The sequence below is a fragment of the Lepidochelys kempii genome, chromosome 28 (assembly GCF_965140265.1).
Source record: "Lepidochelys kempii isolate rLepKem1 chromosome 28, rLepKem1.hap2, whole genome shotgun sequence".
Classification (NCBI taxonomy): Eukaryota; Metazoa; Chordata; order Testudines; family Cheloniidae; genus Lepidochelys; species Lepidochelys kempii.
Genome location: NC_133283.1, coordinates 4327914 through 4346805, shown reverse-complemented (window position 1 = coordinate 4346805; position 18892 = coordinate 4327914). Strand labels below are relative to the sequence as shown.

General features: G+C 46.5%; 1 protein-coding gene across 2 annotated transcripts in view; it reads left to right on the top strand.

Annotated features, from left to right (window-relative positions):
• The first annotated feature begins 3 nt into the window (after positions 1–3).
• Positions 4–18892, top strand: part of LOC140904200 (uncharacterized) — a 36013-nt gene continuing 17124 nt past the window's right edge. The window contains exons 1-3 of one of the 2 annotated variants that reach the window (XM_073326573.1): positions 4–243; positions 9459–9541; positions 12166–12292. In XM_073326573.1, the coding sequence (XP_073182674.1) occupies positions 9518–9541; positions 12166–12292 (151 nt within the window). In that variant the 5' untranslated portion in view covers positions 4–243; positions 9459–9517. The remainder of the gene's footprint in view (positions 244–9458; positions 9542–12165; positions 12293–18892) is intronic. The other variant, XM_073326572.1, reaches the window with a different exon arrangement.

Sequence of the window (18892 nt, the reverse complement as noted above, 5' to 3'; positions counted from 1 at the left end):
AGGGGGGGTCCCCCTCAGGCTCTGGGCATGCGCAGACCGGCGGACGGGCCAGACAGCGCAGGAGCGGCCCCGCGGGGCAGAGGGACTTCCTGACTCTCCCGGCAGCGGAAGTGACGTAGGGGGAGCCCGGCTGCGAAGGCGCGCGGCGGCTCTGCCGGGCTCGTGCGGGGCCGTTGGCGGGTTGTGTGGCTGCCGGCGCTGGGCATGCGCAGAGCGGGGCGGCGGCGGCGCTGCAGCCTCCAGGTACCGGAGCGAGCCCGGGGGGAGGGGAGACCTGAGGGAAGGGGGGAGGGGAAAATGGCGCAGCCCGGACGTGGCCGGGGAGGGGGGAGAGACGGGGGGGCTGAGATCCCCCCCGGATTTACCGCAGCTCCCTCCCCTGGGACCCTCCCCGCTCCCGCCCTGCCCCCTTTCCGTCCCCACAGCAGCGAGGGGGGCAGCCGGGGTGACCCCCCCCTCCTCCTCCCCCCCCCCCCCCCTCTCCTCGCTGAGCCGGGAACCGAACCCGGGGTCGTGCTGGCTTCGAGCTGAACGAAGCGGGCTGCAGCTCGCTCAAAGCTCGCGCCCGAATACATTGGTTCGCCTCTGAGGTGCCCCAAGTCCCTCCTTCTCTTCCCACGTATATATTGCATCACATCAGAGAAACGTAGGGCTGGAGAGGACCTCAAGACGTCGTCAAGTCCAGCTCTCCCGGCCCAGGCAGGACCCAAGTACACGTCGATGATCTGTAGTAGAGTTTTGTCCTGCCTTGTTATTAAAAACTTCCAGGGAAAGAGACTTGGCAGCCGCCCTCTTGGGGCTATTCCAGAGCTCCCCCCCCTTAGCTCCGGGGGACACCCACACCGACTCTAGGGGTGAGCGGCTCTGTTGAGCAGGAGTCCCCAGTGGCTGGGCAGCTGGGCAAAGAGACTAAAGCTGGGAGGAGAAACTTCGGCGTGCCCAAGGTCACCCAGTCTGTCTGTGACAGAGCTAGAAATGACAGGTTTCAGAGGAGCAGCCGTGTTAGTCTGTGTTCGCAAAAAGGAAAGGAGGCCTTGTGGCACCTTAGAGACGAACCCATTTATCTGAGCATGAGCTTTCGTGAGCTGCGGCTCACTTATCGTAGAATCATAGACGATCAGGGTTGGAAGGGACCCCAGAAGGTCATCTAGTCCAACCCCCTGCTCGAAGCAGGACCAATTCCCAGTTAAATCATCCCAGCCAGGGCTTTGTCAAGCCTGACCTTAAAAACCTCTAAGGAAGGAGATTCTACCACCTCCCTAGGGAACGCATTCCAGTGTTTCACCACCCTCCTAGTGAAAAAGTTTTTCCTAATATCCAATCTGAACCTCCCCCACTGCAACTTCATCGGATGCATGCCGTGGAAACCGCAGCAGACTTTATTTATACACAGAGAATATGAAACAATACCTCCTCCCACCCCACTGTCCAGCTGGTAATAGCTTATCTAAAGTGGTCATCAGGTGGGCCATTTCCAGCACAAATCCAGGTTTTCTCACCCTCCGCCCCCCCCCACAAATTCACTCTCCTGCTGGTGATAGCCCGTCCAAAGTGACAACTCTTTACACAATGTAAAGAGCTAGAAATAGATCCCAGGTCTAGGGCCACTGTACTGCTGTTTTGGGTACCGAAGGTCTCTGTCACACTAGTGTTTTAGAGGGGTAGCCGTGTTAGTCTGTATCAGCAAAAACAATGAGGAGTCCTTGTGGCACCTTAGAGACCAATACATTTATTTGGGCATAAGCTTTCATGGGTTAAAACCCACTTCGTCAGATGCATGGAGTGGAAAATACAGTAGGCCGAATATATATACACAGTACATGAAAACCTGGGAGTTGCCTTACCAAGTGGTGGGTCAGTTCTAACGAGGCCATTCAATTAAAGTGGAAGTGGGTTATCATCAGCAGGAGGAAAAATCACTTTTGTATTGGTAATCAGGGTAGCCAATTTCAAACAGTTGACAAGAAGGTGTGAGTAACAGTAGGGGAAATTAGTTTTTAGTTTTTTGTAGTGACCCATCCACTGCCAGACTTTATTCATGCCTAATTTGATGGTGTCGAGTTTGCAAATTAATTCCAGTTCTGCAGTTTCTCGTTGGAGTCGGTTTTGAAGTTTTTTTTGTTGAAGAATTGCGAGTTTTAAGTCTGTTATTGAGCGTCCAGGGAGTCTGAAGTGTTTGCCGACTGGTTTTTGAATGTTATAATTCTTGACATCTGATTTTCGTCCATTTATTCTTTTGCGTAGAGACTGTCCGGTTTGGCCAATATACATGGCAGAGGGACATTGCTGGCACATGATGGCATATATCACATTTGTTTTAGGCACTGGTGCAAAACCTTAGTATAGACAGAATTTACACTAGTGCTCTCTGATTGGCACTGATGCACCCTGTCCCTGTTCGAAGGCTTCTGGGGACAGTGACCCTCACTGAGACCTGGGGCTGGCTGAACAGTGGAGCTGGTAATGGAGGGGCAGCAGTGAGTGCTGGAGGTACGAGCCAGGAGCACAGCCCCACAGGAGTGCGCACTGACTTCTCCTGACCCAGGACACCCACCCCCAGCTGTGTGCAGGGACTGCAGCTGAGCTTCCCAGCCAAGACAGCCTATGCATCCCTGGACAAACCAACTCTTTCTGCAGCCTAATACAATAGGGTCTGGGGACCTTTCCAAACTGTGGGTGACGGGGCTCTGGAGTTAGCGGGGTCTGTTCCTGGCTCGGTCACTGACCTGCTTGGTGACCTTGGGGAACTCACAACCCCTCTCTCTTTTACTCCTACCCATTGTCTATGTGGATTGTGATTGCTTTGGGGGAAGGACTGTCCCTCTCTGTCTGTGCAGTGCCCAGCACAATGGGGGTGCTGATCTCAATCAGGTTCTCTGCCATGCGCAGCACAAGGGGGCCCTGATCTCCATCAGTGTCTGTGCAACACAAGGCACAGTTTATGGACTCACAGGCTTTAAGGCCAGAAGGGACCATCATGGTCATCTAGTCTGACCTCCTGCACATCGCAGACCACAGAACCTCACTCACCCACTTCTGTCATAGACCCTGAACCTTGGGCTCAGTTAATGAAGTCCTCAAATCATTATTTAAAGACTTCAAGTTACAAAAAAATCCACCATTTACATGAGTTTAAACCTGCAAATGACCCATGCCATACCCCATGCTGCAGAGGAATGCAAAACGAAAAACCCCAGGGTCTCTGCCAATCTGAGTCTGGGCAAAATTCCTTCCCATCCCCAAATATGGCGATCAATTAGACCCTGAGGATGTGGGCAAGACCCAGTGGCCAGACACCTGGGAATGAATTCTCTGTAGTAACTCAGAGCTCTCCCCATCTAGTGTCCCATCACCGGCCGTTGGAGACATTTGCTGCTAGCAGTTGCAGATCAACCACATGCCATTGTAGGCAGTCCCATCCATCCTACCAATCCCTCCAGAAAGGTATCAAACTCAGTCTTGAAGCCAGTTCAGTTTTTTTCCCCCACTGCTTCCCTTGGAGGCTGTTCCAAAACTTCACTCTGATGGTTAGAAACCTTCGCCTAATTTCAAGCCAAAACTTATTGATGGCCAATATCCATTTGTTCTAGGGCCAGCATTGGTGCTAAATAACTCCTCTCCTTCCCTGGTATTTTCCCTTCTGATGTATTTATAGAGAGCAATCCTATCTCCCCTCAGCCTTCTTTTGGTTAGGCTAAACAAGCCAAGCTCTTTGAGTCTCCTCATAAGGCAGATTTTCCATTCCTTGGATCATCCTAGTAGCCCTTCTCTGCACCTGGTCCACTTTGAATTCATCCTTCTTAATCATGGGAGACCAGAATTGCCCACAGTATTTCAGATGAGGTCTCATTGGTACCTTGTATAACAGTACTAACCCTTCCCTGTGTCTACTGGAAATACCTTGCCTGATGCATCCTAGGACTGCATTAACCTATTTCACGGCTGCAGCACTTTGGCAGCTCATAATTATTCTGTGATCAACCAATACACCTAGGTCTTTTTCCTCCTCTGTGACTTCCAACTGATAATTCCCCAGCTTATTGCAAAAATTCTTGTTGTTCATCCCTAAGTGCATAACTTTGCACAATTAATTTTCATCCCATTTCTATTACTCCAGCTTTCAAGGTTATGCAGATCTTCTAGGATGATATTCCTGTCCTCCTCCTTGTTGGCAATCCTTCCCAGCTTTGTGTCACACTCCTACTTTTTGTGCCAGGGTCACGAATAAAAATATTGAATAAGATCGGTCCCAAGACTGATCTCTGGGGAACTCCACTAATAGCCTTCCTCCAGCCTGACAACTCACCGTTCAGTATGACCCCTTGTAGTCTCCCCTGTAACCAATTCCTTATCGACTTTTCAGTTCTCATATTAATCCCCATCTTCTCCAATGTAACAAATAGTTTCCCATGTGGAACTGTTTCAAATGCCTTACTAAAAAGAAAAGGAGTACTAGTGGCACCTTAGAGACTAACCAATTTATTTGATGCATCCGATGAAGTGAGCTGTAGCTCATGAAAGCTTATGTTCAAATAAATTGGTTAGTCTCTAAGGTGCCACAAGTCCTCCTTTTCTTTTTGCGGATACAGACTAACATGGCTGCTACTCTGAAACCTGATTCTAAACTGAAATTAAAATTGGGATAAATGCATTAGCGATGATCTGACACCTAATTTCTATTTCTTAATGACTGAAATTTTGATACTCGCTCACACCATCATTTTTTTATTAAAGCACACAGTCAAGTTAATGAATGAAAGCACACCAATTACTGACTGCTTTGTGTTGTATTAGCATCTGATTAGGAAACCTAGTTAAAACTGTACCACTGTAAGTGGAAATGCATCAGCACAGCTTAGCTCCAATGTGTTTAAATGTGAATGAAAAGTTTCTAAGCTAAATACATGGCAGGATGGTAAATGGGGGAAAATACACAGAAGTGCCTCTACCCAGTCCTGTTGACTTCTTGTCCCAACCCCCCATGAGTTCTGGCCTCTTGGTCAACTCGGCTCCCAGTCCCACATCAGCTGTGCCCTCTCCCAGCCTAAAACCCTTCTACTGCAGTTTTTCATCCCCCACGTCCAGGCAGGGGGTTGGTGCTGCTGCCCCTAAGGCACCTGCATCAGTCACTGTCTCACATACTGGGGCTCTTTAGATTTCAGGGAACAATTTATCAGAGTTACTGACTCTGGGAAGTGGGAGAGAGGAGAGGCTGAGAGGGAGTTTGCTCCCCATGCTCTGTAGGGCCATGTTCAACCCTGGTAGTCTCCATGTTACCTCATCCTCCACCCTCCCCCATGTGTCTATGCTCGTGTGTCAGAGTGTCACCTTGTGGTCATAATGCCACTGGCCTCAGCAGAGCTCCCAGACAGGAGCTGCATCACAATGGGGTTACAGTACTGAGAGTAAAATACTTCACAGGGAGAGTGTAATTATCCTCAAAGCAGGCGTTACAGTCTAGGAAGTGAAAGAATTATAGTGCTTCATTACTTAAAGGTACGTTTGAAAGGATTGGATTTTTATTAATAAATTGCAGTAATGTTGATTTCACTCTACACACACAGATGAAAAAATAATTATATAGGTAAAATACAGAAATGCTTCTGGAGAAAGTCGAGTTTGATTGAAGGATATTTACACTGTGTATTTTGCGTGTGACATTGACAATTTGTGTTTGAACCATGATAAAGATTTGGCTCTTCGAATCTCAGCGTTTACTGAAATTAAATAATTGTCTGACCACCCCCATAACTTCCCACAGCTCTGAACATTGAAATTGTAAACACTGAAAAAAGACTTAAAAATAAATATCGATATCATCAACTGAAATTAAAAAAAAAATCGACAAAATGAATTTTGCCAAACCCACTAAACAGCAATCACATTACGCTGGAGAATGGAAATTCACAGCTCAGGCACCCAACCTTAATTCTGCCGTGTAGTGGCACCAGGCAATCAATATAGGGCTACAAATAAGGCATTTTACTGTATAAAGTTCCAGATTAGATTATACTGTTTGTAAAGACACATGAGATCTTTCTCTCAGGGCATCAACTTCACTGGGTAGTTTCTTTTATTGGTAATTCCCAGAAGTCAATAGATAAATAACATTCTATCAGTTATGAAGTGGCTGTTTCAGATTTCTGGGGAGTGTGTCTTATTTTGCACTAGGGGCCAGGTCCCTGGAGAGGCGGAGCTTTGGTTTCATTTTAACTTGTGCATGCTCAGCATTTTCTGGCATTTGGTTCAAAGTATTTACATGTTTCCCTGGCCTGTTCTTGAAAGTGCTGCTATAGAAAGTGGGGAGGGGCAGAAACTCACTGCAGGATCAGGAGCTGAGTCCCTTAGATATTTATAGCTCATCGGAAGAAGGACAGGGATTGGTGGGTGTCTGGGGATTTAATAATGAACAAACTAATATCATTCTTAGTGAATTTTCATCTTCTAGTTCCCATAACCCACTAATTATCTCTGGCTGCCCCCGACAGTCTGGGGAGGGAGTACTAGAAAACTCCTTTGGCCAGTGTGGAACCTAAGGCACAAGGATCTTTCAGTGGCTGGCTCAATGTCCCCCAGAGTGAAATTCACTTCACTGGATAAATTTATTTGAGCATAAGCTTTCGTGAGCTACAGCTCACTTCCGCGGATGCAGCTCAAATAAATTTGCTAGTCTCTAAGGTGCCACAAGTACTTCTTTACTTTAAGCAAGGGAAAGTATCAGTTTAGAGAGAGTAGAGTCAATTGGGCGGTTTAGGTTTACAAGCGTCAATCTCAATCACAAGGTATCAGTTTAGGGAAGGGAGCATCACTTAAAGTTAATTACAGGTTTCAGAGTAACAGCCGTGTTAGTCTGTATTGGGTGCCACAAGTACTCCTTTTCCTTTTAAAGTTAATTAATGGCTTACAAGGTACTTAGTCAATTGACGGTTTGCAAGCTTTAACACAGACAACACACAAACACAGTCAGCAGCTATGGAGAGCTGCAAATCAATATTACAGAATTATTTCAAATAGGGGAATTACAATTATTACAAGAATTACAAATATTATGACAATTATTCCAAGTAGGGGAAATACAAATATTATAAACAAAATTACAAATATTAAAAATATGCCTACATAAAATATGCCTACACTGAGACACGGCTGCCCCTGGAGGTGGAGACAGGGTGGTTATTCTCTACTCACAAGGGGGTGTGGAAGGGGAACAGGAGGAGTAAGTGTCCCTCGTGAAGACTGCCCACCCCAGCTGCTTCTGCCCCACACCTAACCCCAAACCTCTTCACCTCTCCAACGATCAGCTGCCAGTCTCCCCTCACTGATACCCCTTCCTGATTGGCAGAGAACCTCTAAGCCCTCCCCCCTTCTCTTTAACTCTGAAAGTTGCCTTGCCCAGGACTTCGCTGCCTGTGTGAATGGCAGGTAGGGGTGGGGAGCCATCACCTTCTGGGTATTTACTGGACATTCATCTAGTCACTGCCCCCTTCATTCATGCAGAGGTAAGGTTGCCCAGCCACGTGCTCTGGGCTCCAAACTCAGCCAATAGGAAGTCAAGAGCACAACAGCCATCTTTTGCCACCTTTAACATCCCATACTAGTGTATCTTGTGTTGATGGACCTCTCCTGCCAGGCAGGGTGTAATGCAGTCTGTTGCCAATCAGCACTTCACATAGGTAAAGTCTCTCTCCTGTCCGGTGATTTACAGAGGCTCACAGTGCAGCTAGTCAGATATTAACCCGGGCAGCAACTCACAAGCATTCAATAAAGTCTAAACACTAAACACATTCTTATAATTCTCATACCTGTTCTAATAATACTAACACAGGTGAGCCAGACTGATTCCAGCTCTGCGTTTGTCCATGTTAAATTAAGACATGGGGTTTTTTTGCAAGAGCTAACACCTCATCTGCCAGTGTCACAGGCAGGATGGGCAGGGATGGTGTTTCTAGCCTCTGTTTGCCAGAAGCTGGGAATGGGTGACAGGGGATGGATCACTTGATGATGACCTGTTCTGTTCATTCCATCGGAAGCACCTGGCATTGGTCACTGAGCTAGATGGACCACTGGGCTGACGCAGTGGGCCGTTCTTCTGTTCACAGTCTCTATCAGGTGTATCTACTCATTTGGACTCACTGGGGAGCCACAGAAAGAAACAAGATGTGGTGAGTCAAGAAGGCCCAGTCTGAGAGCCCCCAGAGTCATGCTTTCCAAAAGCTAAAAAGGGGGCACTCCCAGGAGAGACTGTATAAAGGCTGGAGCATCAAACAACTTTATAAACCTGAGACAGCTGCCTTGGGCACAATGACTCCTTTGATTCTGCTCTTCTCTGGCCTTTGGTTCATAGAATAACAGAACTGGAAGGAACCTTGAGAAGTCATCAAGTCCAGTCCCCTGCACTCAAGGAAGGACTAAGTATTATTTAGAACATCCCTGAGAGGTGTTTGTCCAGCCTGCTCTTAAAAATCCCAATGATGGAGATTCTACAACCTCCCTAGGCAATTTATTCCAGTGCTTAACCACTCTGACAGTTAGGAAGTTTTCCCTAATGTCCAACCTAAACTGCCCTTGCTGCAATTTAAGCCCATTGCTTCTTGTCCTGTCCTCAGAGGTTAAGAACAACAAATTTTCTCCCTCCTCCTGTAACAACCTTTTATGTACTTGAAATCTGTGATCACGTACCACCTCAGTCTTCTCTTCGCCAGACTAAACAAACCCAGTTTTTTCAATCTTTCCTCATAGGTCATGTTTTCTAGACCTTTAATCATTTTTGTTGCTCTTTTCTGGACTTCTCCAAGTTGTCCACATCTTTCCTAAAATGTGGCACCCAGAACTGGACACAGTACTCCAGTTGAGGCCTAATCCGCACGGATTAGAACGGAAGAATTACTTCTCATGTCTTGCTTACAGTACTCCTGCTAATACATCCCAGAATGATGTTTGCTTTTTTTTTACAACAGCATTACACTGTTGACTCTTATTTAGCTTGTGATCTACTGTGACCCCCAGATCCCTTTCCATTCTACTCCTTTCTAGGCAGGTATTTCCCATTTTATATGTATGCAGCTGATTGTTCCTTCCTAAAGTGAGTACTTTGCATTTGTCCTTACTGAATTTCATCCTTTTTACTTCAGACCATTTCTCCAGTTTGTCCAGATCATTGTGAAATTTAATCCTGTCCTCCAGAGAGCACTTGCAACCCCTCCCAGCTTGGTATTGTCCGCAAACTTTATAAGTGTAATTGAGAGACTCTGTTACGGGGAGGGTTTCACCATGTTTCACAGCATTACACCCTGGTGGGAGGGGGCTAGACCTGTACTGGAATAAGGTCACTCTGTGCTTCACAGTGTGGCAGAACCTAGAATGTCCATTAGCAGGGAAAAATCCTGGGGGGAATCGGCATGTGGAATGGACAAAAGCCCCGTCTGAATTCTCTCACATTACCCTTCTCACCCTGTCAGGCTACAGAGTAACGTCCACGTTTCGCTCCAGATCATCCCATCCTCCCAGGGGGAAGGAAATGGCTGCAATGGAGCTGGCTCAGGTAAGGGATTATGAGGGAGCTGGTGGTGGGTTCTGCTTGGAGGGAGAGGAGCAGTAAAAGCATAGGAGAGTGGGAGCTGGTAGAGGTGGTGGGAGGCAGGAAATATCTAGGGTGGAGAAAGGGAGGGGATAGGATTTGAGAAACCTGCTGAGACTTGTGTAATGTAGGGTGTGATCGATTGTCATCCGGGGTGCAGTTTGAGGGGCTTTTGGGAACCGCTGTGCTCTCTAACCTTCAACCTGGGCTGGCCCTTCTTACACTGCTTTGCTGAAGATTCAGCCAGCCTCTTGCGGCCCAGTTATCACCCAACACGATAGCAGGTGGTACCATGCATCCAACTAAGCTACCTGAGTGCTTTACCTAAGCCACTCAAGGACAGATAGAAGACAACAGCTGATTTCCCAGCTCCCCAGTTTTGTACCCATGCTGGAGTTTAAACCCAGAATTATACCTTCTTACACCGGACAGGGATCTGTACAATATAAACTCATGAATATAGTTTTCCTCCGCCTTGATGTGGGAAAGAGCTGCACAACAAGCTTGTGTTAACCAAGCTGGGACTTCCCCAGACACTTCACTGAAAATACACTGGTTAAGATAAAACATAAAACAAGTTTAACAACTACAGAAAGATAGATTTTAAGTGATTATATGTGATAGCAAACAGATTAATTTAGATTACTCAGAAAATAACTAAAAACTCAAACTAAGCCTAGCATACTAGATGGATAGAATTTGAATTAGCAATTTCTCACCCTGAGTGATGATACAAGGAGACCACCAAGTTTCCATAAACAAGCTAGAAATCCTTTTACCCTGGGAACAGAACTTCCCCTCAGTTCAGTCTTTGTTCCTGAGGTGTTTCCAGGAATTCTTCTGTGCGGGGAATGAGGCCAAGAGATTGTCACACCCCACCTTTTGTACCTGTTCCATATGGCAGGACTCCTTTGTTCCAAACTCAGTTCCCAGACCAGTTTGTGGAAAAATACAGGTACCAAAATGGAGTTCATTGTCATGTGGTCTGGTCACATGCCCTAGCATGCCCTGCTGAATCATAATATCCATGACTCATAGGCCGGCTGAAACATTCAGAGGAAGGCTAAGCTCTTCCATGGTCCATTGTCTTTGTTAATGAGCCATCAGCACGGTCTGGCTTCTTCATTGTTGTATCTGAAAGGTTAGTTGTGAATGTTACCCAGAGTAAGCACATTTGAAATATAGATATGTACTCAATATCCATAATGTCAGATACAAACATGATCCATGCACACAAATAGGATAATCATATTCAGCAAATCATAACTTTTCCAATGACACCACACATGATGCATCTTGAGCAAAATGCATCATAATTATGTCCTAATCATATTATAATCATATCACGATGCTAAATATGGGGTGTAATGTCCGATAGGGCCTAATTTCAAGGCACAGGAGTTGGGAATGGAACTTCCCCTCTCTGTGGAACAGGAAATAACCCTCCAGCCAGGGCTGGGAAAACTTCCCAGACTCCCTGTGCCAGAGCCTGAATCTACTGACACTTGATTAGTTACCACCACCCCCAATCTTTGTGGCAACTGCAAACTTTATCAGTGATGTTTTTATATTCTTTTCCAGATCATTGATAAGAATGTTAAATACTAGAGGGCCAAGAACCAATCCCTGCAGGAACCCCCTAGAAATAAATCCACTCGATCATGGTTCGCCATTTACAATCACAGTTTTTAATCTATTTAATGTATGCCGTGTGTATTTAGTGTCATTCTAGTTTTTTCGTCAAAATATTGTGCTGAACCAAGTCATATGGCTTACGGAAGTCTAGGTATATTATATCAATACTATTAGCTGCAACCAAACTTTTGATCTCATCTAATAAGGATATCCAGTTCGTATGATAGGATCTATTTTCTCTAAACCTTTGTTCATGGGTACTAATTATATTACCCTCTTTAAAGCTTTATTAATTAACTCCAGTATCAGCTGCTCCATTATGTTGCCGAGTATTGGTGTCAGACTGATACTCTTGTAATTAGCTGAATTATCTCTTTTCTACTTTTTAAATATTGGCACTGCATTGGCTTTATTCCAGCCTGATGCAATTTCCCTGGTGCTCCAAGTCCTAATTAAAATCAACATTAACAGTCTACCACACTCCACCACCAGGTCTTTTAAAACTCTTGGATACAAGTTATCTGGACCCGCTGATTTAAACATGTCTAACTTTAATAGCTGCTGTTTAATGTCCTCGTGAATTCTTGTTGGAATGGAAAGAGTGTCGTCGTCAATATCTTATGGTATGACTACATCATCTGGTTTTCTCCAAATCCAGGAGAGAAATATTTATTGAAGACTTTTACTTCTTCTGCATTATTTTTGATCATTCTGCCATTTCTGTCTAATAATTTACCACTACCATTGTTAGGATTAATTTTTTACTTAATATACTTTTAAACACAAAGGTTCTCTCTACTCTCTGATGCCTCCTGGCTGCTCTAACCAATGTGGGGTGGGACTCTGTTAACATGTGCCTCCCGGAGCTTCCATTTACCTGGTGCTGCTGTTCCCTGAATAGTGGGGCTGTGACTGGGCAGCAGGTACTAAGTGTGGGACTCTTGCTCTTTCAGGGGCCGGTGACTTTCGAGGAGGTGGCTGTGTATTTCACCAGGGAAGAGGGGGCTCTGCTGGACCCCACTCAGAGAGCCATCTATACAGATGTCATGCAGGAGAACTATGAGACAGTGGTCTTGCTGGGTAAGGAGTCCTGTCCCCTCGGTTATTAAAAGCTATGGTGTCTCCAAAGAACCTGAGTCATAATAACTTTTTACCTTCATTCGCCATACAAGTTTTGACAAGTGTCCTTGCCCCCCCTTTTTGCCTTATCTCGCACCCACTAGTATAATTTTTGGACATGTGCCTTTTTGGTGCCATCAGTCATTTTAAAATTTCATTTAATGTATCCTTATTGGCTTTATTAATAACGACATTAATAACTGTAGCTTTCATGCCTTTTCCTCACTTTAAGAGGAAAATATGCCTCCTGTAGAATTCTAAATTGAGTAAATAGGTGTATGGCTCATGCATGGCTTGTGTGACAGTCCGATGAGCTCTTCTTTTGATAGGAGAGCTCATAATTTTGCCATTCAGGACCCCATGGATGAAAGGAGAACAGAGTTGTGGGAGGGGAGGAGAAGTAGGGGAGTAGATAATTCTGGGGTGCCAGGACACGGGGAGGGTGTGTGCAGGATTAGAGATAAGAAGTAGAGGGGAAGGATGAAGTAGTGAGAAACAAGGAGGGAATACAAGAAGCTCCCAAAGTGCCGGGAGGTGATGACGGCTGAGAGTAATGAGAAGAAGGGGAGGGGGAGTGTGGAGGAAGGTCACCCAGAGCTGGGTGGGTCAGTGGGAGGGAGGAGAGGTTTGGGGATCTAGAGCTGTGGGGGATCCCAGACCTTTAACCCCGAATCCTACCCAGGCCTTGTTGCTTTAGAGCCTACACTCCAGTTTTATTTCTGTTCAGTTTCACTTCATTATACATTTTTCCCCAAATGTTGTTATTTTTATGCTTGACCTCCCTCTCCCATTCATTACCCCCTCCCAATCTCTATGCACAGCGACCCTGGCCATGGATCCTGGGTCCTTGCTGCATTCCTCCCTTCCGTAGCAGGGCCACTACCCAGGCACAAATGGGCACGTTGATGATGATGTGACAGGGTGGTGGTGTAGCCTGTACAATTTTTACACCTACATATTGGGGTACAACTTGCCCTTGTCCATGGCTACTCAAAGTTAATTGAGAAGATGGAATTTGGTGAAACATACAGAAGCTTGATTTAATACAGACAGTTATAATTGAAATCATAGGCAAGGATCAAGACACATAACGATTAGACTAAGATAAGTATAGTAAAGAGGGTCTTGCATTGTGCATACTTCCAAGTTATGGACACCATTGGAAACAAAGATCATGGGGCAAGGGAGACCATCAGAAGGGAGGCCCTGCTTCAGTTTACACTGTCTCGGGGACCTGACAAAATGAAAAAATGGTAACTAGAAGAGGTATTTTATCCAGTTCCTTATGGTAATAGGATGGCTATATCCCATATCTGCTCCTTTACTTTTATTACTATAATGTCAATAGCTGCCCCAACCCGTATGTGGCCTTTGGGAAGTCCATAATTAAGCATCAAGCATTAATACTCATGATTTACATCACTTATTTATCAATAATTCCAAGATATGAATGTGTCCAACTGCTGAGATACTGCATAGCAACCTAATTGCTAAAACCCACCCCAAACTTTCTTCTTTCAGAATTCTGTGGCATATTGCACCTGTTTGTGGTTACTCAGTAGTCTCTCAAAATGAGGGTGCAAAATGTCTGACCTGGGATTCTCTCTTTAGGCCTATTCAGGTAAATCCCAGACTTCAGCATAACTACTCCCACAAAGCCTCAACCTAATGTAAGGCCCTTGTTATAAATATAAAGGGAAGGGGTAACCACCTTTCTGTATACAGTGCTATAAAATCCCTCCTGGCCAGAGGCAACATCCTGTTACCTGTAAAGCATTAAGAAGCTCAGCTAACCTGGATGGCACCTGACCCAAAGGACCAATAAGGGGACAAGATACTTTCAAATCTGAAGGGGGGGGGGGGGAAGGCTTTTGTTTGTGCTCTTTGTTTACATGGTTGTTCTCTCTTGTGACTGAGAGAGTCGAGACAGAAATACATCTTCTCCAACCCACCCTAATCCAAGTCTCCAATATTGCAACCAGTATAGGTAAGCCAGGCAAGGCAGATTTGTTTATCTTTTGTTTTAAGTGAATTTTCCCTGTGTTAAGAGGGAGGTTTATTCCTGTTTTCTATAACTTTAAGGTTTTGCCCAGAGCGGGATCCTCTGTGTTTTGAATCTGAATACCCTGTAAAGTATTTTCCATCCTGATTTTACAGAGGTGATTTTTACCTCTCTTTTTTTTAATAAAATCCCTCTTTTAAGAACCTGACTGATTTTTCCATTGCCCCAAGATCTGGGGGTTTGGGTCTTTGATGATTTTGTAACCAATTGGTTAAGATATTATTCTCAAGGCTCCCCAGGAAAGGGGGTGTGTAGGGCTTGGGGGGATATTTTGGGGGAAGACATCTCGAAGTGGGCTCTTTCCCTGTTCTTTGTTTAAAACGCTTGGTGGTGGCAGCATACTGTTCAAGGACAAGCCTGTTGCTTTCCTGGCTAAGGTATCTTCTACTTAACGCAATAATAAAGAATGTTTTCAAAGCCAAAAAATCCATTTATTGAAAAGAAAATTCAATTATTGAAAAGAAACACAACTACTTGGGAAGCAGAAAGGGAAAGTGGGTGGGCTGGGGAACGGTTCAATCACAGATTTGCGTATGTCCGGTTATCATACTCAGCCTTCCTGTCTGGAGTGCTGTGCAATGAATGGATGGTAAAATGCATGGTGATGGGGGTTGAGCGCAGTGGGTAAAGGTCGTAGTTTGCAGTTTGCAGGGCTGGGTGGTGAAGCTACAGATGTTGGAGGCAGTGGGTAGTGATAAGAACCTGCATGTTGGGGAAAGTGGGTTGGAGGTGACATGGGGGCACAAGGGAAAGCGTTTTGGGAGAAGGGCTGCAAGGGGGGCGGGGGCGGAAGTGCTCTGCCTACATTGGTATGAGCGCCAGTATCGAGTCCACTTAACGCTCCATAATGCTTAGCAGCCGCTCCGTGCTTTGGTGCCGGCGATCCGCATTTTGCTGGCACCCTCCTTTCCCTCTCCCCCGGCTCCTGCACTTTTTGATTTTTATTAAGGGACTGCTGCATTACTTCATGCAGCAAGTCCTCTTTGCTTCTATGTGGCTGCTTCCTAATTCTTTGGAGTCTTTTGGCCGGTGGTAACAAGAACGGCTGAGATCTCAAGGTTGCATCTGTAAAGTAAAAATGCAACACTTAACAGAGGCAGCATTGTTCACACCAGACAGAGCAATGATTCCCCCGTACTTAAAGACAAACACAGTCTACACAATAGCAGAATTTGCCCACCCAAAGCTAGCGCACGTAATCCACAGGAGCCCCAAAATGGTGAGTAAGCACAGAGCAAGGGGGACTGATTGTTTCACAGCCATACTGTCCTTTGGGTTTCTGTGCCTTGGGGAGAGGCAACAGCTGCAGGGAGCCCCTATACTGAACACTGTCCCCACATTTTTCACAGGAGTTTGTCCTGGAAGAAATCTTGTTGCTGAGGGTGACCTGGGAAGCAAGGCAGGGTCTTCTACTCCTATGTGGCTTCCTCCCTGGCCCGTATGCAGTTTGCCTGTGTGCAACAATGGTCCCCCCCCAACCCCCCATGGCATAGTGAACATGTTAGCCTTACTGGGACAGGGAGCACAGTAGCTCTGCCAAGGAACCTGTGCAAGCGGATTGCCCAGCCTCTGCATGAGAGTCTTGTCCCCCCTTCTCCCCATCTGCAGCAGCCACAAGCTGTCTTCCCTCCAGGCTCCTTGGATCTTTGAGCCTGTACCTCCAGAGGTTCCGTGGCCCACTTCTTGTTTCTTACATTCTCCTTTTCTGGAAGAATTAGAGGCTGTTGCTCCTGAATTTTAGTGTTTCATTCCCCAGCCTTCTCCACACACTGGGGGAGTTTAATTCTCCCTCCCATTACACCTGAGTCAGTAGATTTCCTCATTCCCCAAAATGTGCTTTTGCGATGTCACAGTTCCGGGGTAGCTAAGCCTTTGACCTGCCTCCATGGTCTGCTCAAGCAATGCCCTCTCGGGTATCAGGCCTCTACCCTGCCCCTCTCTATGGGTCGGGACCCACATGTGTCTCCGTTTTGACCAGGGTTTGAGGATTGCAGCTCATCATCCACTGTGTTCACTGGACTAGCCTCCTGGTCCTGTGCTTTGCTTTCTCTCCAAGGGTTGCGAGCAGTGTGTGTGAGAGATAGAGGTGGGAATTTTGGTGATACTTCTATGATGGCAATACGTACCTCAGTTTCCCTCTGTGATTGGTATTGCTATGATTAGAAAGAGCAGGAGAGATGAGGTGTTTTGTCATGTAGCTTTCATGGGGTGATATGAATGGGTCATTCAGGACTGGCTTGGGCCAACCTAGATCAGTGGAATACCCGTCAGAGACAAGGGAATAATTGTCACCTGTCCATGGGAGGATCTCAGCTTGGCTGAGTGAAGCATACCTGGACTTGTTATGTTTTTGGGAGTAGGAAGAACTGGGCTTGCTTACGCAGGGAGCTCTACCGGAGCAAAGACCAATGGACAGCACAGTGAAAGGAAAACAAACTGTTTTCTACAGCAGCATGGCTTAAGGGCATTGGCCAGTATGGACTATATCAGGGGTCTCAAACTCAAATGACCACGAGGGCCACATGAGGACTAGTACATTGGCCTAAGGGCTGCACCACTGAACACCCCCGCTGCCCCGGGCCTGCCCCCACTCCACCCCTTCTGTGAGGTCTGGCCCCGCCCCTGCCCTGCCTCTTCCCACCCCTTCCCTGCCCCCATTCCAACCCCTTTCCTGCTGGGAACGGGGAACCACGGCCAATGGGAGCTTCGGGGGAGGTACCTGGAGGGGCAGCCAGGGCAACACACAGACCCCTGTGCCCTCCCTCCCTCACATCCTGGTCGCTTCCTGGAGCAGTGTGGGGACAGGGCAGGGAGGCAGCCTTCCCTGCCCCAGGTGCGTACCAGGCCGAAGCCACTCTATGTAAATGCTGGGGGGGGTGGGGGGAGCCACGAGGAGCTGGCAGGCCGCAGAAAATAACCCTGCGGGCCGCATGCAGCCCATGGGCCATGTATTTGAGACCCCTGGACTGTGTTGTCGTCTTTGCTTCTCTGTCCTAATCTAAGGACTTTCCAATGCTGTGTTTAACTTGACTAATAAACCCTGCTGTGTTTTAAAAGTCTTCCCAGTGTCACAGCAAAACCTTGCTCTGTGCATTGACTGAGGAACAGTCTCTGAAGAGGAGTGTCGTTCAGCTGGACCTGCTGGGCAGAGCTCACAGGTTGGAATAGGAGTGTTGAAGCCAGAGGCTCAGTCTCCGGTGTTGAAGCTCCATGGCCCATCCTTGTGGAAGAGTGGGACCCCAAGGGGCACTGCCCAAGGACTGTTTAAAAGCCAGGGCATTGCACAGATCCTATGGATCCATGACAGTGTGCCCGTGTGCCTTATGGGGAAAAGATATAAAACAAGAAAAGGATCTAAATGCCTATTGACAATCACCCCCTCATCAGTCCTCATGGGAATCCCTGATCAGTTCCAAAGTGTATTAAAACCTTCCTTAAAGGCTTTAATTTCCCTGGTTCTTGTCATGCAGACAGCAAGCAGCAAAAGACCAGACGTCCGAAGTGCAGACAATGCGATAGAGTCTGTTCCCCAGTGTTCCCTTCCCAGCTCTGACACCACAGAGCCATTTACCCTGTGTCCCCCTTCCAAACTCTGATGCCGCAGAGCCTTGCCTGTGTCTGTTCCCTGTTCCTGTTCCCTCCCTTACAAACATGATTCCAATTTCCCTTCCCCCTCCTGTTTGACCCCAGTTTATATAGTATTATTCTCAGCTATACCGTAACCAATCATTTTACTGAAATTTAACTAAGCAATCCTAACATACTGTAACATAATTCTCCAACCAATTATATCCCACTACCCTAATTAACTTACACCTAGCAAAATTAATTATACAGCAGAGAGAAACAATTAGAGAACCAGACAGATTAACAACAGAAAAGTGCGGGCCATAAAGAAATGAGGGTTTCACAACCAGAACCATTGATAAGTGATTTCTTGTCAGACAATGCTGTCAGACTAAGTTTTCTTTAACCATCTTCAGATCTGTTTCTTTATCTGGTGGCGATGGGCACTATCTGGACAGGCTCGTCTTCCTAACAGCCCAATACCAACTTATTTCAATGTGACTGGTTTGGGATGTGAGGATGTGACCAGTCGCTTCCCAGCTTATGGCTGCCCCTGCTGCTTAGACAAAAGCCTTAGCCTAAGAACAAGGCCTCGGACTGTCTCAGTGAGAGAAGGCCCATACACAGGCAGACTGTGCCCTGATCTACACTATGAGTTTAGGTTGAATTTAGCAGCGTTAGCTCGATTTAACCCTGCACCCGTCCACATGACAAAGCCATTTTTGTTGACTTAAAGGGCTCTTAAAATCGATTTCTGTAGTCCGCCCTGACAAGGGGGATTAGTGCTGAAATCAACATCGCCGGGTCAAATTTGGGATAGTGTGGATGCAATTCGACAGTATTGGCCTCCGGGAGCTATACCAGAGTGCTCCATTGTGACCACTCTGGACAGCACTTTCAACTGAGATGCACTAGCCAGGTACAAAGGAAAA